Genomic DNA, 26236 nt, shown 5'->3' with positions numbered 1-26236 from the left:
CCACATATAAGTGATATCATATAGTATTTGTCTTTCTCTGCCTGACTTATTTTATTTAAGTGCTTTTAAGTTTTGAAATAAGATATCATCAATAAAATCAATTAGAAAAGGAAAAAAAAAAGTCCATTCAAAGGATAGTATTAAGAATGGAGTGGAAAAAAAAAGAATGGAGTAGCTAAAATGAACTCTATGGAGGCGACTGTTATAATATTTTTTATATTTCATCACTTAGTACACTTCTTGTAGTGTCTCATGGTTTTTGGTTCAAAGATGATTGTCAAATGTACATAAAAAATCCTAGAGAAAACAGTAGTTAACTAGGAAAAACTATAATGGTTGAAGCATGCAGACTGTACTAGCAGATTTTTTTTTTTCAAAAAAAAAAAGAATAATGAACTTAGGATATTGTTAGACTAAATGGCTATAAAGTACTTTGAACTTAAAAGTTCTGCATGATTGAAGTTGTGGTGGTGATAATAATTTTCAGAATTTGTTTAAATATGTATTTAAAACCGTCTACAACAGGGAGTGCCTTTTAAAACCTCTCAGACAGCATCTCTGCTAAGTCTCTGAGAGATGACACGCACATTTTGTTCATGCTGGTTGATGAGAAAATCAGCCTATCTGAGATGACCAGGTGTGGTCAGGAGCCAGGTAAGATGTGCCCCCTGTGCTGTGGGTCATTTCTCACTGACTAGTCACATTTGCTTTTTGCAAATTAGATTTCAGTCAGTTCAGAATAGGGAAAAAACTTTACGTGTGTTTATTTAAAAATTCAACCCCCCTCTTTTTTTTTTTTTTTTTTTAAGATGGTTCAGACATTTTCCCGTTGCATCTTGTGTTCCAAGGGTGAGGTGGACTTGGATGATTTATTAGCTGCTAGGCTGGTGACATTTCTGATGGACAATTTCGAGGAGATTCTGAAAGTCCCTTTGGCCTTGCAGACCTCCATAGAGGAGCGTGTAGCCCATCTACGAAGAGTCCAGGTAAAGGAAGAGATATTATCAGTCCTATACAATTGCTGGCAGAAAGTCCTGTCAGTTTGCTAGCCTTCTTGGGACTTTTTGTTACAAGTATTAAGTGAATTAATATGTACAAAGTGCTTACAACAGGGCTTGGCACATAGTAAGAACCACATGAGTTTATTATTATCTTTGAAAATTTATGGAATGGCCACTAGGTTTTGTTGTGTCAGCTAACACTACGGACTTTTGATTGTTCAGAATCTACATATACTTCCTGATGGAAAGGATTTAAATGCAGTAATGTTTTGATTCATAATAGCCCTGCGACTTAGATACATTTTTTGGGTAAGAAGGCTGAGGCACAGAGAACTTGAGTAATTTGTTCAAGGTCACAGAGCCAGCATACAGACTGATGTGGTCATTCTCCAGAATTAGTGCTCTTAACTACCTTGCCAGACTGCATTACTGTAAAACATGATGTAGTAGGGCACGGCTTTAGAGCCGTAAGGATCTGGGCCAAACTCCTGGCTCCCCTCTTTCCTGGTTGTATGGCTCTGGGAAAGTCCTTTAACCCCTCTGGATTTTAGTTTCTCTAAGTGTTAAAATGGGCCATACCTATTCTGTGAAGAGTTGTGAAGAGTAGAATACTACATTGTAAAACCGCTAGCATAAATATCTGGCATGTGGCAGATGCTTTTTGAAAGGTAGCTATTTTTATTGTTGTTTTTTTAACTTTTTTTTATTGATTTATAATCATTTTACAATGTTGTGTCAAATTCCAGTGTAGAGCACAATTTTTCAGTTATACATGAACATATATATATTCATTGTCACATTCCTTTCTCTGTGAGCTACTATAAGATCTTGTATATATTTCCCTGTGCTATACAGTATAATCTTTTTTATCTATTCTGCAATTTTGAAATCCCAGTCTATCTCTTCCCACCCCCACCCCCTTGGCAACCACACGTCTGTATTCTGTGTCTATGAGTCTATTTCTGTTCTTTATTTATGCTTTGTTTGTTTTTTTAGATTTCACATATGAGCGATCTCATATGGTAACTTTCTTTCTCTTTCTGGCTTACTTCACTTAGAATGTTGTTGTTATTGTTATATTAAAGTGATGCAAAAGAAATGTGATGCATTACTATCATGTGAGCCCCAAAGTGGTGTTTGTATGTCAGCCTGTGGGAGCAGTGGGAGCAGAAACTTTTGGTAAAGGCAGGCAGAAGCTCTGTTTGGCTCCTTTGAATGATTGGACCTCTTTTCCCTTTTTTTTTTTTTTTTTGAGTGGCTCACACATTTTCTGAGGCTCCACAATTAAGGACCAATGAACTACTACCTCCTAAAGTATTAAAGTAAATAACTGTACAACTGCTTTCAGTGTACAATTTCCAAATGAAAATAAATTTTTTCTTCCTAATTTTTGATAATTACTAACCTAATACATTAAAGGAATTTGGAAAATATAGAAAATAACACACCAGAAAATATCAGAGTAACACCAAATGTTCAGTTGGTGTCATCGTCTTTTAGCTGTTTTTCTGTTTCCCTCTGCCTCCTCCTCTCTCCCACCCTCGTTCCCTCCCTGCCTCCCTTCCTTCCTTCCCTTCTTCTTTTGTTTCTCTTTTATAACTTTCTTTTTCTTAACAACACAACAAGAAAACTTTCCCACATCATTAAATATTCTTGATTGACACAGAATGGCCACGAGCATTCTGGAGCTAAATGGTGTTTGAATTTCTGACATGCCCTTTATTGCTGTGTGACCTTGGCCTGTTATGTAACGTCTCTCTGCTTTAGCACCTGCCCCAGCATTTCCTTTCTCATCTGTACAATGGGCTAAAAATAGTTAATACTTACCTCCTAGGGCTATTTTGGGGATTGAATGTTAAGTGCTTAGAATAGTGTTTATCATGTAGTCAGTCTTCATCTGGTAGCCACTGTTGTTATTCTTATCATCATTGTTATATTATTCCACAATATCAGTATTATTGGTAACATAATATTTCATAATATGGATATACCATAATTTATATAAATAGGTTTTTTGGTTGATGTTTAGATTGTATCTGTTTTTTAAAATTATTTTGCAGGCATTATAACAGTAAATATTTTTTACAGTTTTTTTTTGGTTGATCTGTGATTATTTTCTAAGAATAAATTCTTAGGAGTGGCATTGCATGATCAAAGACCACAAATGTGTGCCAAGCATTGATTGCATATTGTCAGATTTCCCTTTAGAGTGATTGTCCTAATTTACATTCCCATCAGTCGTATCAGAAAGTGTTCATTTCTTTACACTTTTGCCTCCTTTGGTATTACTACTGACATACATACCTTCGCCATACTAATGAGTGAGAAGTATAATCTTACTGCTGTTTTGGTTTACTCTCCCACCTTCCTCTGATATTTTTATAAGCCAAACTTAAAAAATAAAAACATAAAAAAGAAAAGAAATACTTCACTGAATCTTGGCAAGGAAGTGCTGGCCATGACTCCATCACCCTACATCCTTGCTGGGTTTATGTGTGCATGTAGCAGGAGCGTAGCCCCATGAGCCCTTCGCTGGCGGCTGAAGAGCAGAAGGCTGAGCGATGATGATTAATTCAACTACAGGGTCACTGATCCTGTGCTGGGGAACTGCAAGGGCCCTGGTAAAATCAGTAACTACCCCATTGTCTGGTTACGTTTTCTCTTAGAAGTACATACTCGGTAGAATTGCCAAACAGTTCTTTGTTTTAGCGCTCAGAGCTTTTAGATCTCTGTTCTGTCACACAGGCCACTCAGCATCCCTTCCCTCCTGTATATGACATTTGGGGTGTCTCCTCTCTGAAAACCAAGTGTTACTTGGACTGTCCTAGTGAATTGTCTGGGGGCAGGTTCAGGGCTGACCCTGGCGTAGATGAACAGTGAGGTCAGCCTGGTTTTCGACACCAACCTTTTATTGACCTTGTCTGCAGCCCTCTTCCTCTTATGCCCTTTAATCATAGGTATCTAGTGTTTTTCTTGTGTCCCAGGCTTCGAGCTGTCACATTTTACCTGGGCCTCACCCTTTATTCTGGCCCTTTTCTGCTTTTTTCAGACTTCTTGCTTCAAATAAGAAAGGAAGTGTCCTGTGTATGCCCCTTTTCCTAATGGTTCTGGTCTGTCTCTCTTAGGTTGTCTCTACTTGATCTGGTAAACTTGAGGCATGGAATTTCCTTCATGTTAATAACCCTTCTTGGCAATATATTTATTTTTAACTGTGGATTCAGGAAAAAAAACATTGAAACCAAAGACATGAATGTAATAGTAGGAATTTTATCCACTGCAAAAGAACAGTAGGTGCTCTGTTTTTGAGAAGATGAACCTCTTGGACTCTGAAATTAAATATTTTTAATGGATGCTTTTATTTACAGATCTCGGTATTTTTTCCTTCCCATTTCTCCAGTCTGCCTTTTGCCCTGTGCAGTATCTGCACATTTGTTTTCTCATGTTTCACATTATTACCCAGTTTAGAGATGGGTTCAGTAAGTACTTCTCTCCACATAACAAGATGAGTTAAATTTGTGCCTCGGTCCATCCCCCAGGGAGGGAAGGTCAGATCCTCCAGATGTGAGAAGAACCCAGAGAGTTCATATTGTGTATTTTGAATTGTTTTAGCCCACATGTTTAGTTTATGTGTAAATTTTAGCTCTGATTAGAAGAGGGTACAAAGTTTTTTGCTAATTGAAATGGCTCTTGGGTTAAAAGGGTAAAAACTCATATTTAAAATTGCAGCTTTATGTGATTTTTTTTTAACCTGAAGTTATTGAAGCACTTTTACTTTTCAATGTAGAGTTTTTCCCAAATTGAGGAACGTCATAGCATCCCTACGAGGAGATACGCTCTACTTGACCTGAACTGATTTTAGGGATTTATTTGAAAATGCGCTTTCACTAATAATCCCTTTGCCTCAGATAAAATACCCGGGAGCTGACATGGATATCACTCCGTCTGCTCCATCATTTTGCCGTCAAATTAGCCCAGAGGAATTTGAATACCAGAGAGCCTACGGCTCTCAGGAACCTCTAGCAGCCTTGTTGGAGGAAGTCGTAACAGATGCCAAACTCTCCAGCAAAGAAAAGAAGAAAAAATTGAAGCAGGTAAAAAGGATATTCTTTATAAGTCATTTCTGTTCCCTACCGTTCTTACGTTGCTTTTTTTTTTATTTTTTTATTTTTTACTCTCTGTTTCAATAGATTTCATTCGAAACTCATCTGAGACACAGCAGTTTTGAAAGTACATTATTCAATTCGTGTATTAACAACTGACCGTTGTGGTCGGTTTTCGAGATCTTTATTCTCCAGTGTGGATCTTATTATTGAACCATTATTGAACTCTTCCTTCGTGGGGCTATTCTCTCATATTTGTCCTTGGTTTTGACAAGTGGTATGATGTGAGTTAGTGGAGCAATTACTTTAAATTCAGAGAAGCTATCAAATGAGGACAGTTTCTTTTGATTTTTTTTTTTGAAAGGCAAATCAGACTGAATCCAAGTGTAAAATGTGTAGAATTTAAAAGCCTTTGGTTTTAGATAGCCAATTTCAAATTGGTATCTTGCCTCAGGCACCACTAAAAGTTTTTAGTTCCTGTTAGGCAACTGGGCTTAGGATTTCAGATAATAGTTTTCAACTCAGAATAGGTTTGTTTATCTTGACCATTTTTGAAGTATTGATTCAAGAGCAAGTGAATGGTTTCTATTTTTAAAGACTGAATCCTGCCTACCTTGATTTGTGATCCCTCCATATATGCAAGATTATACACGGAGCCCGAGAGGTCTAGACTCCCAATCATATTTTTCTCAGAGTAATTCTGGAGAAAAGTTCAGTGGTGAGGATCACAGGAAAAACATACTGCTTCTTTGTAAGCTTTGCATAAGGTAGTGCGTGTGAGAATGTTTTCTCTTCCACGTGGACAGAAGCAGGTAGGGCTGAGTTGGAGAAGCAGGGAGATGGAGAAATGCAGTTAGGCCCAAATTTTCTTTAACTGTGTAAAGTATAAGTCAGACTCCCTTGTGCATATTTAAGAAGTGAGTTCTATTTATAGTTGGCAGGGGAGAAATTTTAAGCAATGTGACTCAAATGAGAGGTTTATTTGAAGATTAGATCAAATTAAAGCTGAATTAGAGCTGTAGAAAGTGGAATCAAATGATTTAAGAAAAAGAAATGGATTCGTGTTGCAGTGAATTTATGATGTTTTCTTCTTATTCTCTTTTCTGATGGAAAGCAGTAAACATTAAAACAAAACAGAAATAGGAAAGCTTTGGAACAGAAACTCTTATTTGAAAATTAGAATGCCCAATTTTGTTGGCTCTTATCTGTTTTTTTGACCCTTCTTGGATTTTTTAATTTTATTTTTTAGTTTCAAAAATCCTATCCTGAAGTCTACCAAGAACGATTTCCTACACCAGAGAGTGAAGCGCTTCTGTTTCCTGAAAAACCTAAACCGAAACCACAGCTGCTAATGTGGGCACTAAAAAACCCCTTTCAGCCATTTCAAAGAACTAGAAGTTTCCGGATGTAATACTTCCGTGGCTGTTAGAGACCTTGGTCATTCCTGTTGTTGTGAGTAAACAGTGATGAGAGGACTATGGTTGTGGAAGAAAGTGGAGCATAAAATACAGACTACCGAATTACAGAGATTACCTGACATCAAAAAATATCGAGCCATTATAAATATTTTCATAATACTCAGTGCTACTTTTAAAGGGTGCAAATCAATTAAAAATAATGAGACAGATATACAGTGGTGATGTTAACATGTTTATAATTATTACAGAATTTAAGGGTATTTCCATTTTTTTATTTGTTGTTTCTCATGCTGTTTATAAAATATTTGTGTGTGTGCATTCTAGTTACTGATGTCTTTGCAATTACCGAGACTTAAAAATAGTGTATATACTTGAGTAAGAAAGACACTAGGTACTGTTATTGTGATGTTATTGGCTTAATAGCCCATTGTGATTTCTCCTTTGTAAATCACTTTTCATCACTGCACAGATTCTTAATGTTATATATTACCATGGCTATTTCTTTTATTGTGGATTTGTTGGATGCTGTGACCGATTTTACTAAAGCTGGTTCTTTTATGACATATATGTTGTTAGTTGGTGCTTACTTATAAGTGAACTTGATTTTCACCTGCCTGTGGTATAATTTCAGTCTTGGCTAAAGATGGAAAATTGAACTAGATAAATTCTTTTGGTACCTTTAGCCCTGTGATTCTAAGTCAAATCTTTTGTTGTTTCATGAAAAACACAAATGGGTTAAGGGAGAGTGCTTCCTTTATAAATATATTTTCCCCAGCTTCCTCACTCTTTTGAAAGTAAATGGAATGTAAATAAATACCATTTTTTAAGACTGTACATGGTGTTTCTTTTTTGACATTTATTTAGGTCACTTAGAGAGCATCCTCAAGTGCTAAACGTCAGTGCCTTGGCCTGTGTTCCCAGTGTTCTCATATCAATCATTTATTTTTATGATAAAATAAGAAGTGAGATTTGGGTTTTTGTACTGGACTTTAGGAGGTACTTTGCCCATGTCTTTTGCTTTGCTTTGCCCTCTTGCAAATAATGGTCCACTTAAATTATGGAGCAGCTGGAAGGCTTCTGAGAGTGATTACCCAAAAAGCTAAGAGCAACACTCACTCATTGGCTTGCTCTGCCCTTGGGACTGATTTTTCCTTGCACTTGAGATCTGCCCCTGCTCTTTTGTAGCAGAATGCCTCCTGCAATTGAGTCTGATTTTTGCTTCCTCAAAGATGAAATGAAGTATTCCTATCGGTTTGGGTACCACCTTGTCTTGCAAAAATAGAAAGTAATTGGAGATTTTTATTTCAGGACTTATTCTCAGCCTTGGAATTCTATTTAGAGCAAAGAATAAGTCTGCTTTCTGCTCTGTTTGTTGCCCAAGGTAGAATTTACTTCCCAGAGTCTCATTTTCTATTGCTTATTTTTGGAAATAGATGTTAATTTTTTTCTTTATTTTTTTCCCTCTAAGTTTCCTTTTTTAAGTATAGCGTATTTATGGAGATATAAAACATAACCACCACCTACATGTGAAGCTGAGGAGTGGTTAATACCAATTTTGCAAAGTGGTTGTGCCAGTTAACAGCCCACCAGCAGGGTAAAGAGTTCCTTTTGCTTAGCACCCTTCACCGAAACTCGTTATTGTCAGGGTGTGAACTGTCCGTGTGGTGCATGTATCTCATTATGGTTTTACTGTGCATTATTAATATGGCTGAAGACTTTTCCCACTTTTTTTTTTTAACTTTTGTTCAAATCTTAATACCCACTTGTCAAGGCACACACACAGTTCAGATTTTTATTTTGCTTGTATTGAACCTATAAATCTATTTGGAGAGAATTGCTGTTTTTACAATATTAAGTCTTCTAGTCCTTGAACATGGTTTATGCTTCCATTTATTTAGAAAATGAGAAAAAATGTAAATTTCTCTGTAAAGTTTTGTAAATCCTTTATTAAATCTTAAGTTTGTTTCCAGGTATTTGATACTTAAAAAAAAATGTTACTATCAAAAATTTCAAATACATGAAAAAGTAAAGATAATAGTACCCACTGCTGTTCAATAGTTATTCAACTGATAAATACCTTGATGTTTGATCCTATTGTAAATGGGGTTATTTTTAAATTTCCATTTTCTATTTGTTGCTTATCCATAGTATAAGCTGGTTTTTTTGTGCACTGATTTTTAGACAACCTTGCTAGACTTTCCCATTCATTCTAAAAATCTTGTGTTACTCTTCTGGGTTTTCTCCATTCACCGTGTAATAAGAAAATGATGACACTTTTTGTTTTTCATTTCTAGGGGTGACAGCATCTATAATGTCCCCAGTGATCCCTGCCTCTTGGTATTTATGCCTTGTGTAATCTCCTCTCCTTGAGTGTGGCTTGGATCTCGTGACACACTTCTAACAAAAAGAATATGGCAAAAGGGACGGGAGGGGCTATCGCCTTTGAGGTTAGATTCCAAAGACTCCGGCTTCCATCTTGCTTGCCCTCTCTCTCTCTCCCTCTCTCCTTGGCTTGCTCTGAAGGAGGCCAGCTGCCCTCTTGTGAACTGCTCCATGGAGAGACCCATCAGACAAGGAACTGACACCTCTGCCGAATAGCCAGTGAGGCCGTGAGGTCTGCCAACAGCTGCATGAGGGATCTCGGGAGTGGAGCTTCTGACGCCAACAGCCACGTGAGGGATGTTCCAAGCGGATTCTCCCTTAGTCTAGCCTGGAGATTGAGGCAGCCTCAGCTGACACCTTGACTGCAGCCTGCCAGACCTCATTAAAGCTGTGCCTGGATTCTGGACTCACAGAAAGTATGAGGTAATAATATTTGTTGTTTTAAGCCATATAATTCTGGGGTAATTTTTTATAAAGCAATAGATTCAATACACTTTGTTCTTCCCATTTCCTCTCTCCCTCCCTGCCTCCCTCCCCACCTTCCCCCCTTTTTTCTTAACCATTGTGAAATGTCACTGTTTATCTCTACTGATGCATTTGCTTCCAATCTTTCTGTGTTCTTATATTTTAGTTTTGTTCGTTATAAACAACATATAGTTGGATTATTTATTTATTTTGAATTTTTTTTGAAAAAACGCAGTTCTGCTCATTGAGAGCTCATTACGTATTAGGCAATATGTTGAGCATTTTATACATGTGATCTCATTTAGTCTTTATGATAACCCTTATGATGTCGGCATCACAAATCTCATTTTACAGAAACAAAATTAAGTGTAAACAGTTGAGGAACTTGCCCAAGTTCACACAGAAAGTAGAGAGGGTCTGTCTGGTTGCAAAGTGTGTGCCCTTAACAAAATGTCATACGGAGGATGAACATGTGGTACAAAAGAAACATTAGAAAGGAAGTGACCAGCACATCAGTGTTTTGACTCATTCCTGCCTGGGTTTTCACCTGATCTGTTCTGGCTTCTCTGAATTCCCCCCAGATCCCGAGTTGCCATGGAAGCCACCCCATTGTGGATCTTTGTGTGCAGTGGTCTCCAAACTGACATGTGGGATGTTTATTTAAACATTATATACATATTCCACTGGATGGCATATTTCATGTGTTTTAAAACATAAGTAAAATCTAAAAAAATTTTTTAAAGAATAAGATAAACATACACGTTCTCAGGTTTTCTCACGCATCACCCCCTGGGGGAATGCATCCATTTTGGGGACTACCACTCTAGACATTTCCTAATGCTTCCTTTATCTGTACCAAGAGATCCTTTATTTTACTTTTTACTTTTTATTTTAAAAACTTTTGGCTTTAATTTTTATTTAATTTTTTATTTTTATTGAATGAAAGATCTTTAGATTCTATAGTGCTTTACAGTTTTCAAAAAGTTTCACAGACATGATTTCATATAATCCCATAACCCTCTTCTCCCCCTCCCCCTATATTGCCCCTCCTCCCTTCCCTCTCCTATTTGGTAACCATTACTTTGTTCTCTGTATCTGTGAGTCTGCTTTTTTGTTATATTCACTAGTTTGTTGTATTTTTTAGATTCTATACATAAGTGATATACAGTATTTGTCATTCTCTGTCTGACTTACTTTGCTTAGCATCATGCCTTCCAGCTCCACCCATGCTGCTGCAAATGGCAAAATTTCATTCTTTTTTTGTGGCTGAGTAGTACTCTATGATGTATGTACCACATCTTCTTTATCCATTCATCTATTGATGGACACTAGGTTGCTTCTGTATCTTGGCAATTATAAACAATGTGGTTATGAACATTGAAGTGCATGTATCTTTTTGAATTAGCACTCTTATTATTATTTTTCTGGACACATACTCAGGAGTGGAGTTGCTGGATCATTTGGTAGTTCTATTTTTAGTTTTTTGAGAAACCTCCATAATGTTTTCCACAGTGGCTGCACCAATTTACATTCCCACCAGTGGTGTACTAGGATTCCCTTTTCTCCACATTCTCACTGACGTTTGTTATTTGTGTTCTTTTTGATGATAGCCATTCTGATGGGGTGATGTGATATCTCATTGGAGTTTTGATTTGCATTTCCCTGGTGATTAGTAATGTTGAGCGTCTTTTCAGGTGCCAATTGGACGTCTACTTTTCCTCTTTGGAAAAATGTGTATTCATTTCTCTAGTCAGTTTTAAATTGGATTGTTTGCTTTTTTGATGTTGAGTTGTATGAGCTGTTTATATATGTTGGATATTAATCCCTTATCAGTCATATCATTTGCAAATATTTTCTCTCATTCAGCAGTTTTTTCCTTTTTGCCAATGGTTTCTTTTGCTGTGCAAAAGCTTTTAAGTTTAATTAGGTCCCATTTGTTTATTTTTGCTTTTATTTCCTTTGCTTTAGGAGACAAGTCCAAAAAAATATTGCTGTGATTTATGTCAAAGAGTGTTCTGTCTATGTTTTTCTCTTGGGGTTTTATAGGCTTGTGTCTTACATTTAGATCTTTAATTCATTTTGAGTTTATTTTTATCTATGGTATTAGACAATGTTCCAATTTCATTCTTTTATATGTAGCTGTCCAGTTTTCCCAGCACCGCTTATTGAAGAGACTGTCTTTTCTTCATTGTATATTCTTGCCTCCTTTGTTGTAGATTAATTGATTATAAGTGTGTGGGTTTATTTCTTGGCTTTCCATTCTGTTCCATTGATCTATGTATCTGTTTTTGTGCCAGTAACCACATTGTTTTGATTACTATGGCTTTGTAGCATAGTTTGAAGTCAGGGAGCATGATTCCTCCCATTCTGTGGGGTTTTTTTCCTCAAGATTTTTTGTCTGTTCAACTCTGCTTTTGAATCTCTAATTAAACATATTTTAGATCTTTTCTATCCTCTGTCTCTTAATTTCTAGCTTCCATATTTTTGTCTTTCTGTGATACATTCTGGATAATTTCTTCATTCTTTCATTCATTTCAGCACTTCTCCCTCTAGGTATGTCTAGTCTCCTGTTAAATGCCTATATCCACTATTATGCAATTTTCGTCCGTTTTACAGCTCAGGAAACAGAGACTCAGTAAGACTGGGTAACTTCCAATTTTGTAAGTAACATATAGTGGCCATCACAACCAGCTCTGTCTGACTGCACAGCCCAGCTCCTGATCAAGATGTTGCTATGTAAATTTCATCATTTCCTAGTGAATCTAAGATTTAGTTAAAAATCTATTTACAATTTTTGCGGATTCCATCTTGGAGGCTTGCTAAATGAATTGTTTGCTTTGAGGATCTAGAATATATTTTGTTTTTCATAAACTGTGCCTGTTTCAGAACAAAAAATAATATGTGTATTTGGCTAGGTTTACCCACTTTATAAAACCTCTTGGGGCTCGTCTGTCAAAACTGAGAAGATTCATAGTACTCAGAGCCTTTTCTAGAGAATGTAACACAAGTTACTCTCCCCTCCTCCAGCCCTGCCATCCCGCAACATTTTACATACTGCTGCCAGCGTCTCTCTGATAGTAATGACCTGGTCGTCTTCTTGAGTAGTCTAGTAAAACAGAGACTTTTTTTTTTTTTTTAAAGCAGAGGACTAAAGATTATTTTGTTTTCAGAAGAAATAACTAAACTAAACTGTAATTGATTTTTAAAAATTGAAGTACTTTTATTTTGATCAGTTGTAAGGCTAACCCAACATGGGAATAAAGAGGCCTTTTGCTCACTATTTCCACTAAGAACTTGTGACCTTTTGAAGGATATTGGCAACAAACATTTCAGTGATAACTTACCAGGATTAGAGAACAATTTACTGCTAAAAATACTTTGCCGGGATAAAGTGTAATCTCTGACATTCTGAGAGCCCAGATTATCTCCAGTTACTGATATCTATATTTATGTTGCTATGTTTTAGAATCAGGTATGTTTTAGACTTAGTTATTAAAAAAAAAAAATCAAACCACGGGAGAGCTGTTTTGAAGATTAGAACCATGTGACTGAAAGCTACTTCACATGAGACCTTAAAACAGACTATAATAGGAGGCACAGAGGAAAATGACAATAAAATCAGCCTTCTTGCTTACTGATTCTGCATAATTTATTGATTCTGGGTTTTTGTCCATATGCACTTTTGGCTTAGAAGACTCCAATCTTTTAAAAGCTTTCTGATACTTAGAAAAAAATGTAAAACTTAAAAATAGACAATACAGAGTGGTCAAATCTGATTGGATAATACTGCTTCAGTGTTCTAACTCTTATCATTTTTTTAAACTTTTTTTTATTGAGTTATACTCATTTTACAATGTTGTGTCAAATTCCAGTGTAGAGCACAATTTTTCAGTTATACATAAACATACATATATTCATTTGAAGCAATAGTTAACATTTAAAACATATACTGATTATCATCTATAAATTTCTTAAAACTTTCTACTTATTAAAATACAAGTATAATTAGACACAATAACTGCTTAAAGATGATGAAGTTTTAATTTTGAAGAGCTCTTCTCTTACTCTTTCACAGAAAATGGAATTCAGTGATTTGTGAAGGCCCTAAGATGTGTCTGGTTTAAACAATTTGGCTTTTCCCAAGTCATGGTCTGTTTAACAAGGATGGATGTTCCCAGTAGGGGTCAGTCTTGTGTTGGTAATTATTGTTCCAAAAGGAAAAACTAAGAATTTTATTTAAAAGTCAACTATATTCTGTATAAAGTAAGCCATTAACTGTGGAAAGAAGAAACTTAAAAAATCAATCATCTCTGTTGCAACAAAGGTAACTGTGAGTAATATTATGACTCCTCTATTACCATGTTTTCCCCCAGAAGCTTCAGAAGGCTCTATTGCTTGCTAAGTACTCTCCAAAAATTGGCTATAAATGGTACAAATGAGCAGTTATCTAAATACAGCAGCAGATATTTAGGGATAAATGACAGATTATTAGACTTTATTTTATTTTTTACAAAAGGTAGGTTATGTTTATTTGGAGTCACAATCAGTTGACTGACTCAGTGTGACTCAAACTACAAAGAAACCATTTCTCCTTCACTCCATTCAGAGTGGGCTGTGGCCCAGTCTGGCAGGAGTGCTGCCTGGGGCCCATTCACAGGTTTACAAGTTTGTCATTGAGGGCAATTTGTGACTGCGTGAGATTGGCCAGGTAGGTCACCATCAGCAAGTCGTTGATGTTGCTATTGAGCATGGTCTCAAAGTCCTTGTGAGCTATTTTGGGGACCTGGTTAACCAGACTCATCAAGAAGCGGCCCACGGTATTGTAAGCAGACACTTTTCCAGACTGCACGTCCTTGCATACTGCAGCACCGTGCTGTGGGCGTCCTGGATGCGGGCCGACGCCCCGCCCACCTGTTGCAAGTCACTGGAGAGGCCCATCACCCGGTTGGGGCTAAAGCAGGTCTTAATGATCAGGTCAACTCCGATGCATTCAGTGTCATAATACGCATATTTCACTATCAGCGGTGTGAACATCACCCCCATGGTCCTCCCAGGAACACCCATTAAAGTGCTGACGTAGGCCTTGATGCTCATGCGGCCGTTCTGGAGGCTCGTGTCCACGGTGAGGTGGATGGGGTTGGGGGCTTCCCGGCTGTAGTACTCGTGGATCAGCACAGAGTGCTCTGTGATATCATGACCTGTGGCATACCAGCCCAGGATGAGCTCATTTGGAGAGACTTTCTTGTGCAATTCATACATGTTCTTAGTAAATTTCATGTCAACAGCCACCTCATCTTCTGACTCATGATGCGGCACTGAAAAGCAATTGGTGACTTCCACTGAGTGCTTGTCGACGGTTCCCAGCAGGGTCCCCATAACTCGGACCACGCGGCCGCCGGGGAAGGGGCCTGGGAGAGCAGGACTAGGCAGCGACTGTGCTGGGGTCTGCGCTGGCACTGAGGCCGGGGGTCTAGCCCGGAGCCGCGGTCCCAGACGGTGCTGCCGCGGGGTCAGAGGCTAAGGCTGGAATCGGCGCTGGAGCGTGAACAGAGGCTGGGGCTGGGGCTGGGGCTGGGGCCTGGGCCGGAGTCGGGACCAGACTTGGGGCCGCAGCGGGGGCTAGGGCTGGACTGGCGGGAGGAGCGCTCGCCGGTACTGCCGGTGTGGCCATCTTGTCGAGAAAGCTATTAGACTTTAAAGTGAAAAAAATTGCCTGCAAAATCGAGGTCAAGGAGACAAAAACCCCACAGAGGTAGGATAACTTTGTGCAAGTCGGCCACTTGCCTTAGCTACCTTCTGCAGTGTGGGGATAATTATGCTTATTCCCTTTTCCTTAAAATAAATCGTATTTTACTATTATTACTCAGACTAAGCTAACCTTTTGATCTCTAGACAAGCACTTTCTAATAAATGCAGAGATGAAAGTCTGGGATAAAACATGTGTTTTCAAATAATGCCTTTGGGGTTGTTGATGTCAGCATACTATACACAGCCAAACAAGCACAACCCAGAAACATCTTTGAGGATACTGAGATGACCAGTGTCTTGGCAACAGCAGTGATGCCACGACCACTTGGAGGGGCTTTCATCAAACATGATTAAGCAAATACTGTGTTTGCTATGCAAATACAACCTCAAGGCAAGACTTAGTCCCGTCTTTCCAACCAGATTATTACCTGAGGGTCCTTCCTAGCATCAGTATTTGTTAGAAATGAGAATATTTGCATTTTAAGTTCTAGCACTACTGAGGTGGTAAGCCCCATAAAAAGACAGGCAGGACCCCCAGGCAGCGCCACTACTCTCCTGCCAGCACTATCTGGTTCCCTGGCCCAGAGGCTCTATCTCACTTTTTGTTTCTGAACCGGCTTGCTTACCCCTAAAATTCTGTTGGTTCCCTGGGCTCACTTCTGATTGGTTATTTCCTTCACTCCTGATTGGTTATTTCTCTCCCTCCTGATTGGTCCATTTCTACAAAGCTTGTTCCTAATTAGTCAACTTTCATTATACCTCATTTGCATATGATGTTGCAAATTGTAAACTGGCAGCTTATAAAAGCCGGTGTAAAGCTACAGACGGGGTCCAGAGCTTAGAGTGTTAACTCTTTTGGGACTGCTGGTGTAATAAACCTGAGTTCAATTCTCTGAGTGCTGCTTGGTCTCTTGCCCGGATCCAGGTTGCTGTCACAACTGAGTTGTAACACTGAGCTATAACATTGAGATGTAACACATTTTCCCGCAACATTTCCAGTAAACAATTGGACAGGTGGCCCTGAGCAAATCACAACCTTTCTGAGCTTTGGTTTGATCCTCAGTAAAGGGAAGGGATTGCATTTCAGTGGTCACAGTCTCTGGCGTCTTCCAGGGAGGATAAAAATTACTGAGAGTGGAGAGGCCAGTGGAGTATGCAGGTCCGACAACAGAGTATTGGGTAACCAAAAACTAAAAAAGTCCAATGCCCCATGTTGGTCAAACTACGTGTAGAGACACCCATCTCTGGATTAGGTGATTTGTAAGATAGCTTACAGCTCTAGTGTTTTGTGGTTTTTTAAAACCATTTCCCACACTTCTCCTCTTATTGCCTTGTGCTTAATTTCCTATCGACATCTCTTCTTTTTGTGAGTGGAATAGCTTCTAGTATCTGCAAGCTCAGTTCTGAATCAAATAGGAGAAAGCTGATCAGGGTAGGTGTAACGTCAATGCTAATGCATCGTGAAATAGCTTGTCATAATGTGCCTAACTTAACTTGAGCTGCCATTTGCCTCTGTTTGGATTATTATATCAGTTGGTTTAATCCACAATAGCTAATAGAAGTTTTCCTTCATTAGTGTCAATATTTGTATGCTATGTGCCTGTACCCATTTCATCAAAAGTTGATAAAATACCCAAGAATTTTTGGTAGTCATTGTGCCACCTAAATTGCTGCAGTCAACTTTTAGTCTCCTTACGTAAGTTTATTTTCACTAGCAGGTAGCATTTTACCTACATCCTCCTGTTGGTTAGACGAAAACGAATAATACTTTTCATTCCAAAAATACTTTGTAAAGTGATTTCATTGTATCCTCTGACTTTCAAATCCCAGTGGGCAGACAGACAGAGATGAGGAAGCTGAGGTCCAGAGAGGTACCCAGTTACAAATGCAAAACTTTAACTCTGTTCTTTTCTCTGATGATCTGGTGCCATTCCACTTCACCACACTAAATCCTGTCACTGTCAGGTGAGGTATGTGGGCTTCGTCCAAGCAAATCTGTGAAAGAGATATGGTTCCCCATATCCTTCATCTGTGCCTCTTCTTTCTTATTGGGGTCCTTTCTCTTCATCCCTCACCTCCTGGGCTGTGCATATGTGTTTACTGAGCATCAGTTTTGTATGAGACACCTTTTAGGAGCTGGTGAAACAGTTCAGTGCTTGCGTAGGACTGCCCCTCACGTCGGGGTCACCACTATGACGGTGACTTTTGCCTTCAGCATAACTTATCTGGTTCTGCACTACATTTCTTTGTGAAGAGTGGGTAGCCACCCAAATAGTTAAAGCTCTTTCACTTATTAATTTTTTTTTTCTTTTAGAACAGTAATATGGCAGGCCCTAGGTTGAGCAATGATGGAGGAAGAAAGATGGCTTCAACTCTGAAAAGATCTTAGCCCAGTGAGGAAGATGCCTACATGTAACTCTCGATGATGACCTCAGAACCACAGAGCCCGGCAGAATGTAAGGGGCCCAGAGGAGAGAAAGGGCAATTTCTCCAGGGCACTTGGAAGGATATGGACAGTGTCCCTCGGCAGCTAATATTTAAGCTGAGTCTTGAAGAACCTGTCCACCAGCGAGGAAGTCAGGGCAGAAGACATTTCCTCAGTGAGCAGCATGAAATTAGGCTGTAGTGGCAACTATAAATAATTCCATACTGTCCAGATAGCACTGATATTTGAACAGAGAGTCTTAAATGGCTTTATCTAAAGGAATGAATAATAAGGAGATTTATGAATGTGCAGATGGCTAGGGAAATTATTTCAAGTGAGGAGTATTATGGCATCTCTCAAATAACATCTCCAAGGTAGCTCCTCTTCTTATTCTAGCCCAGTGGGTCCGGATTCCAGTGCTCTTTGGAATCAACTTTTCTCCTTTTTCAGTTACTGCTACATGATGGTGTCTTTTTCCCCAATGTCACAGGGCAAGCCAGTGTTCGTTTGTACCGATGCATATCCAAAGGCTGCAAAAAATCGTTGGTGTTGATGAACCTTCCTTGTGCTTTATTTAAAAGGGTGGTCCTTTTTATTTGCCCATTTCTATTTTTCCATCAACAGCCTGTTAGTCCATGCCTCTGGGTCTATTCTGTTCCATTTCATAACATTTGATGAATGTTAGAACTGGCTCTGCAAATGCATTGCCTTATTCTTGTTGCCTGCAGTGAGATGCTTTTAATATTTTCTCCACATGTGAACTCAGGGTTTTCCTTTAGCTTTTGTTTAATTTCCATGCGGTTAATCCCCTACTACTGCAGGGAGCCTGAGTATTTATAGATTTCTTCCTTTCACTCTATCTTCAGTAATTTGCTTTTTACATTCATTGAACACATCCATCACAATAAATGGTCCTTTCCCTATTTGTATTGACTTGCATTTATATGAACCAGACTCCCTTTTTATATCATTATTAATGTTCACGGTAATTTTCAGTAGCTTGAGAAGCTGGATATTAAAGCTGGCACAGAGCTTCAAGTTGTCTTGTTAGATCAAGTGACTCATTTCATGACGCCTGGTTTCAAATTTTATCATTAAGTCAAAACCAAGGTTATGTGGTTTTTTTTTCTTAATTGACAGTATAAAATGAGAGTATTAAATAAGCATCTCTGAATTATTCCTCATTTCATTAAAATGTTCTCGGCTTGATAGCCTTGTGTGTACCAAAAGATGCACAATGTTCCCTTTACCAATGTGGAATATTTTTAAAATCAAAAGCCCAATTTTGGGAGGGTATAGTTCAAGTGGTAGAGCACATGCCTAGCTTGCACAAGGTTCACTCCCCAGTACCTCCTCTACAAACACATAAAAGCCCAATTTTATTAGCTTTTATAGCCACTAGTAGATAGAAATAGGGGTGTGAGTTATAAGCAGCTTACAATGGTCATACTTAGGTGCTATGGCATTCTGATAGCTCAATTTATTTTGACAGAGTCTAGAATGATGTAGTTCTATAACTTACTATTCTTCTAATATAAGGTAATTTTTTTCTATCACTATGCACGTCATGGGTTTGCAGATGGTAGGAACGGTTATAATTGGCAGAGCTTACATTGCTGTTCCTTAGGCAACACCAAACTGCGTTCTAGAGATCATCAAACTTTCTGTAGCTTGTGCAGTTTTCTCAAAAAACATCCTAAGAACCCCCTGAACCAGCCATTCTGCTGTAAGACAGAATCTTGTGCCTTCCTTTTACCAAACGTTTTGATTGTTGAGCCACCTCTTCTGGTATCAATAGAATTTCCATGATTCAGTTTCTCTGAAACTAGGGTACATCTTGCAAATGATTATGTGTCACAGTTTAGTTGGTAGCATTTAAAAAATTTTTAGTGGCACAAAATTAATGGTATCCTACACTCGACAAAATGTGGCATTTTATTTCTCTCTCCTTTAAGTGGTTTGTTGAGTTATGATTGACATATAAAAAGCTGTACAGTTTTAATGCATATAATTTTATGGGTTTGGAGATAAGGGTACATTCATGAAACCAGCGCCACATCTATGCCGTAAACACCCATCACCTGTGAAGCTTTCCTCCTGCCCTCTTTATTTAATGTTCTGTGTGTATGATAAGAACACTTAACATCAGCTCTGCCCTCTTAGCAAGTATTTAAGTGTAGAATACAGTATTACCTATCGGCCCTGTGCTGTCCAGTAGCTAAGACTTACTCAGCTTGCATAACTGAAACTTTGTACCCTTTGACTAATGCCTCCCCATTTTCTCCTCCCCTGACCTGAGCCCCTGATAACCACCATTCTACTCCCTGCTTCTTCTGAGTTTGACTTGTAGATTTCACATCTGAGTGGTATCATATGGGATTTGTCCTTCTGTGTCTGGCTTATTTCACACCATGTCCTCCAGGTTTATCCATGTTGTCACAAATGGCAAGATTTCCTTCTTTTAAGGCTGAACACTATTCCATTGTATGTTTATACTGCATCTTCATCCATTCTTCCATCAGTGGACACTTAGATTGTTCCCATATCTTGGCCATTGTGAATAATGCTTCAGTGAACAAGGGAGTGCAGCTATCTATTTGAGATCCTGAATTCAATTCCTTTGGATATATTTGTATTTTCTAAGGAAAGATATTTATGGTCTCAGTGACTTTGTCTGTTTATTGAGTAAGCATTCCTCAGTATTCTCTGAGAGATTGCTTCTTTTTTGTTCCAATCTTTCTTATACAAGTTTATCTTCCAACTTGTTCATTTATTCATTCATTCTCTTCAGTTAATGAAAGTTAAGCATTTAAAAAGGTAAAATATTTTGAAGTATGCTATGTACTCCTCTCTCCTGAATTTCTATGTATGTGACTTTATTCCTGGTCAGGTTGAGACATCTTTTTGTAGTGGGGTGTGGGGAAATGAGAAATTACAGCACAAAGAGTGGGATTAGGGTTTTGATAACAAGAATGCAAAGAAAAGGGTCAGCATTCGGCTTTTAATTACAATGGGATGTTTTTAAGTAGTGCTGGCAGCGTGAAAATCTTGACTGTTAAGAGAAGAATTTTTTGAATTTCTTTAAGGCCCTGAAACATACTAAAAGACAGATTTGGTAGGGCTAGGTCAGAGACCTTCTTTCAGAGTCCAGAGGATTTGGTTCCTCTAGAAAGAAGCAAGTAGAGGCTTTCCCCTTTTGGTCCCATGGGATAATTGTTCCTGTTTTTTTCCTTAAGGTCCTTTCTTTCTCCCTTCTCAGGACTGTGAGTCAAATGGAGAGCGTATGGAAACATCAGGAAAGGCATGGAGGAATCTGAGAACATTTGAGCCAGTGCTCTGCTCCCGTCAAAGCATGAAGGAGGCCAAGGACTCTAGTTCTCGGTCACTCTGGGCATGACCAGTGCGGTGTGGGAGTCACCTCGGCGAAAGCTGGGGGTGAGAGGCTGTGCTCCTGGCTCCAGGGCCTGTGCTTGGTGTGCAGGGGATCATGCTGGGAGCCTTCCAGCCTCAGAGATGCTGTAGGGGCCAGTGGACCAGAACAGGTCTGCTCCAAGTGAAGAGACTACAGTGGGAGGAGCCTTTAAGAGCAGAGACCAGGATTACAGTTTCTGGCATAGAAACTACCTGCTTACAGAGAGAATTGAATAGTTGCAACAATGATCATATGTGTGTGTATATGTATAACTGAATCACTTTGCTGTACACCTGCAACTAAACATTGTAAATCAATTACACTTCAATAATTTTTTTTTCCAAAATGACCTCAAAAACAAAACAAAACAAAACAAAAACAAAAATAAAATCAAATGGCCTACGAGACCTAAAATATTAATAGTCTGGTCCTTCACAGAAAAATTCCAATTCCTGCTGTAGGAAATTCTGAATTTTAAAATTATAGTCATAAATATGCTTTAGTGCTTGATCTCAGACAGTTCAAGGTACTAATGACTTATAGGAAGACATAGAAGAATGCATCATTTAATTTGATGATTTATTAGAAAAAAAATTGAATATTCTTATTTTGGCTGCTGTAACAAATTACCATAGATTCAGGTGACTTAAAGAGAAAAAATTTATCTCTCATAGTTCAGGAGGCTGGGAAGTACAAGATGAAGGTTCTGGCAGATCTGGTGTCTGGTGAGAGCTTCCAGGCTTGCAGACTGCCAACTTCCCGTATCCTCACATGGGAAAAAGAAAGTTAGCCCGCTCTCTGGCCTTTTCTTATAAGGGCACTAATTGCATTCACGAGGGTGGAGCCTCCCCCAGTTAATAACCTTCCAGAGGCCTACCTCCTAATACAGTCACATTGGAATTAGGGTTTCAACATATGGATTTTGTTGGGGGACACAAAAATTCAGTCTGCAACATGAATAATGTAGAAATCACATATACTCTGAATTAAACTGATTAATCTCAATTTGGAAAAGAGGAGAAGCAAAGAGACAGAATCAAATCCAGAGCTAACAGTGACCAGAAAAGCCCTACATTTTATCATTTATTGAGTTCCAGACTGAATCAGTATTATTGCAATGAAAAAATGGAAGGGCTATATTGTGAAAAAGCATATATCATTGTGACAGTTAAAAGGATTCATTTTATTAAATGTATGTATATATGGTTTAAATGAAAATGTGGTAGGTATTTGTTTTTTTTAATATATATATATTTTTTTAATTTTGTGAGGTTTTTTTGGGGGGGTGGTACTTAGGTTTATTTATTTATTTCTTAGTGGGGATGCTAGGAATTGAACCCAGGACCTTGTGCATGCTGCTAAGCAGGCACTCTACCACCAAGCTATACCCTCCCCCCTTATTTGTTATGTATTTTATGATTCCTCACTTTGACTTTTAGATCAAACATCATTCTCGATTGCATCAGATAAGAAGGCATCTGATATACTTAAATTTTGTTAATTGGCAAATCCTGACTTTCTGAGCCCAGCAGGTAGAGCCTTGTTAGGAAATAGATTGGACCAACTACCATCAATAAATCACTTTGTTTTGCCTTCCCTTCCCTCCCACGTCCTGCCATCTCCACATAGGGTTGATGAATTTGCCACCTTAAAGCTATATACAATGTATTAAGCAAAATAACCACAAAATGAACTTGTATATAACTTAAGAAGGACTTCCTCTTCTGTCCCTTCTTCCTTTGGCTAATGATGCCTCTTAAAACAGATCTCAGCTGTGATGGGTGAACAAATGTGACTGTACCAAAACCATTGAATTTTACCCTTAAGTGGGTGAACTGTATGCTATGTGAAACATATCTCAATAAAATCAGTACCCCCCAAAAAAAAATTCACAGGAGAAAATAAGAAAACTTAGTGTGCAGTTCATGGAATAGATACAAAAAGAAAAACATATTCAGCCCCTCCCACTACATGCTAGAAACGTTCAAATGGATAGATAAGAGTATCTAAAGTGCACAGCAACTTAAAGCAAGGTAACTCAAACATTTGCTTCTTTTGAACATAATATACTACACAGTGTTTTTATTTATGTAGGTATACTGTCAGGACAAGGCTAATTTGTTATTATGATAGTGTAGAGAATGTAATACTAGGCAGAACAGAAAAGAGTTGTATTTTCTGAGTTTAAAGTCATTAAATTATGGATCTGGGAGCCTGATTTTGCCCTATCAATTATGAAGTATTTCTAGGGTCTTCGTGAGGTCCTGTTACGCCTGGGCTCCTGTAAGCTGCACACTAAGTAGGCAGTAATGAGACTGGTCTTAATTTATAAGTACAGGAATAAACATTCAGATTAGTTCTATCATTTTAAAGAATGAGATTAAGAAATGTTAAAATGCATTCATTTTAACAATGTTTCCATTGTTCAAAACATTTTTGGCACCATCTTCTTTGTCTTTTTCAGGCAGGAAGATGTCAAAGCTTTAGAATCATACCTCATTGTGTGTGTGTGAGTGTGTCCATATATAGTATGAATTAGTATCATCACTTGTTTCCAAATGCCTTTTGGCTATTTTAAAACTCAAATCTACCCTTAAAGGAAAAAAATTTGCTGCTATTGAGAATATTCCAAAGTATGGGCTGAATGGGGCTCACAGGACTGGCTGGGAGATTAAGACTGAAGAACTTCACTCAGAAATTTGGCAGGGATCTTAGCAGTGGAGGAACAGTGGAGGTCACACCACAAAGCTATGTGGTTTAGCAGGTCCCTACTCGCATGTCCACTGGTAGACTTTACCTCCACTGGTGCCAATTGGCCATGGAGTCTTTTTCTGTGTGTGTGTGTGTGTGTGTGTGTGTGTGTGTGTGTGTGTGTATTTATTTATTGAAGTATAGTCAGTTTACAATGTTGTGTCAATTTCTGGTGTATAGCTGGCCGTGGAGTCTTGTATCACTTCTTTTAGGTATAATAGTCCCAGGTAGGAGTGTTGGTGCAAGCTGTGTTTATGTGCCCTGCACCAGATACCAGTGAGTCGGGGTGGATGAGTCCTTTATCTTGCTCTTTGACTCTGTTCTCACCTAAATTCACACAATGGAAGATTTCCCCACAAATGTTCAGTGCAAAGTTGTTTACATCACACATTACTGATATTACAGATGCATCTTTGGATTCTTTTATGAGTTAAAAGGAGCATGTATTATGTTTGTAATTTAAAAAGGAGAATATGAAATAATTAACAAAAAAGAGAGAGATGTTTTTCTAGTTCCAGGCAGAGTCAGCACCTGTGCTGTGAGGGAGACTCGACAGAGGGCTGCGACACCCTCAGCTCACTGCTCTTCCGTTCCCCTGGAGCGAGGACTGAGCCTTGACCTTTAGAAAAGTTCTACTTAGTGGTGCAATAACCTGGACACAGGGAGAAATCAGGTAAAGAGGAGAGTGTAGTGGAAAACGTGCATGCGTTCCTTTATCGCCCCTGCTCCAGTTATCAGTGGTGTTTCACTCAGAACTTCAGTTTAATCTCTTGTCTGATTTGGAAAGGAGGAAGTCTGTTAAAAAAAAAAATTACAAGAAAACAGCTGGAAAGGCAAGGGTTCAGTTCTCTGTTTAGAGTCTGAGGTTCCTAAACTCCCAAGGAGACTCCTGGCTGTTGTGACCTTTTTTTTTTCTTTTTAGTTGAAAAAGTGTGAGCTTAGGGAAACTCAGAGGAAACATTTTTCTTCATTTTATTCTCAGAATAGAGGCAGGAGTAAGGCAGGGGAGAGTATAGCTGAGTAATATAGTCACTGTCTCCTTAGGATAATTGGTGATAAAGTGCTGGTGCAACTTATATTCATTCTATGGCGTCATTTTTAAATTGGCTGTCCTGAAGGAGTGTTTTTTTTTCCCGGCTTGCTTCTTTACTTTTATTTTCCCGTTATTGTCCTTTTCGGGGGGCGGGGCAACTCTACTCTGGTGAATGATCAAATGTTCAGGCAAGTATATCGAAGTGTTGTAAGCTCATTAATTTCTTGCAGCACGCTGGGAAGTGCTGTTTACTGCCCCTTCTGGTGGTATAAAACCTGTCTCTGTTGATAATTAGTATTGTGCTTTAGTCAGTGCCGTGAAGAACTCTGTATACGCTACTAACACTTGTGGATGTGCAGAGCTCTGTGAGCTTCCTGTAGCTACTGCTGCTGGTGACATTTTGAGATGCTTCTGGAAGTCTTTCTCAACTTACCTTGGCACAGTGGTGTTCGAACATCAGCACGCATTAGAATCACCTGGAGGGCTTGTTCAAACAGGGTGCAGGGCTCCACCTGGAGAGGTTGATTCAGTAGGTCTGGGATGCAGCCTGAGAATTTGCATATCTAATAAATTCCCAGGTGATACTTACGCTGCTGGTCCTGAGACCACATTCCGAGATCCGCGGAGATTTATGGCTCAAATGGTTATGTAAACACCCTAAGTAAAATGGAGAAACCAGTGCAGTGAATCTTTGAATTACTGTTTGTTAAGCATCGCAGAGTTCCGAGCATTAAGTGAGGAGTTTGGGGGAACATTTCAGGTATGTGCATACAATTCATGCTGCCTAGGATTTTAACAGTAACTATAAAAAAGTGTTTTTGTTTTCCAAGTAACGTTATTAATCTCATAGAGAATGTTATTTAACGAAAGTCTTCTCCTTTTAATATAAGATAGTAATCTGATAGCTTCTTGTTCAATATAAAATGAAATAATATTTTGCATAAGCAGTAATTGAATTCGTTTAGGTTTTTTTCCTATATAATAATAACTTGAGACAATTACTTAAACATTGGAAAGATGTGAACTTCAAAATCATGTTGCAAACATGTTGCAACAACAGGAATGGTTTCACTGTTGAATGCATTTGTAAAAGCGGACTTCACTTACATTTTTGGTCCTACCTTCAGTAAATGATCAGAGTTGCTTTTAAGATTATGTGCTTCAGAGACCTCTGGACCAGATGGTGGTTATGAGTTGCTCTCTAGACCACAGCCTAAGAGCTTGGCTTAGGGCTGGAATCTGGTTCTGTTATTTAGGCAAGTTATGTATCCCTGTGAAGAGGCGATCGCAGGCTTTGCCAAACTATTGTGTATTTGTTTTCTGTTTCTTTACCTTATGTTCCTGTCTTTATTTCTTTCACTCTGTTTCTATGACTTGAAGTTGCTGTTCTTTTAACTTTGTGATATAAATGCTTAGATCATTCATTAGCAGATTTTTGTCTTTTCTACTGTATACATAAAAGGCTATAAATTTTCCTTTAAGCACAAATTTAGTCGCACCT

The 26236-nt window shown here is 38.5% G+C and overlaps 1 protein-coding gene and 1 pseudogene across 3 annotated transcripts in view; one reads left to right on the top strand and one right to left on the bottom strand.

Annotated features, from left to right (window-relative positions):
• Nucleotides 1-7353, top strand: part of DEPDC1B (DEP domain containing 1B) — a 65698-nt gene extending 58345 nt beyond the window's left edge. For 2 of the 3 annotated variants that reach the window (XM_031445683.2, XM_064480849.1), the window contains exons 9-11: nt 810-986; nt 4907-5092; nt 6351-7353. In XM_031445683.2, the coding sequence (XP_031301543.2) occupies nt 810-986; nt 4907-5092; nt 6351-6512 (525 nt within the window). In that variant the 3' untranslated portion in view covers nt 6513-7353. Of the gene's footprint in view, nt 1-809; nt 987-4785; nt 5093-6350 lie in introns of those variants that run through there. The other variant, XM_064480856.1, reaches the window with a different exon arrangement.
• Nucleotides 7354-14000: 6647 nt separating this feature from the next.
• LOC105084726 (eukaryotic translation initiation factor 3 subunit F-like) lies at nt 14001-15043 on the bottom strand (annotated as a pseudogene).
• Nucleotides 15044-26236: the final 11193 nt, after the last annotated feature.

The sequence above is a fragment of the Camelus dromedarius genome, chromosome 3 (assembly GCF_036321535.1).
Source record: "Camelus dromedarius isolate mCamDro1 chromosome 3, mCamDro1.pat, whole genome shotgun sequence".
Lineage (NCBI taxonomy): Eukaryota > Metazoa > Chordata > Mammalia > Artiodactyla > Camelidae > Camelus > Camelus dromedarius.
Note: the sequence above shows the minus strand (reverse complement) of the source record. Positions and strands in the feature narration are given on the sequence as shown.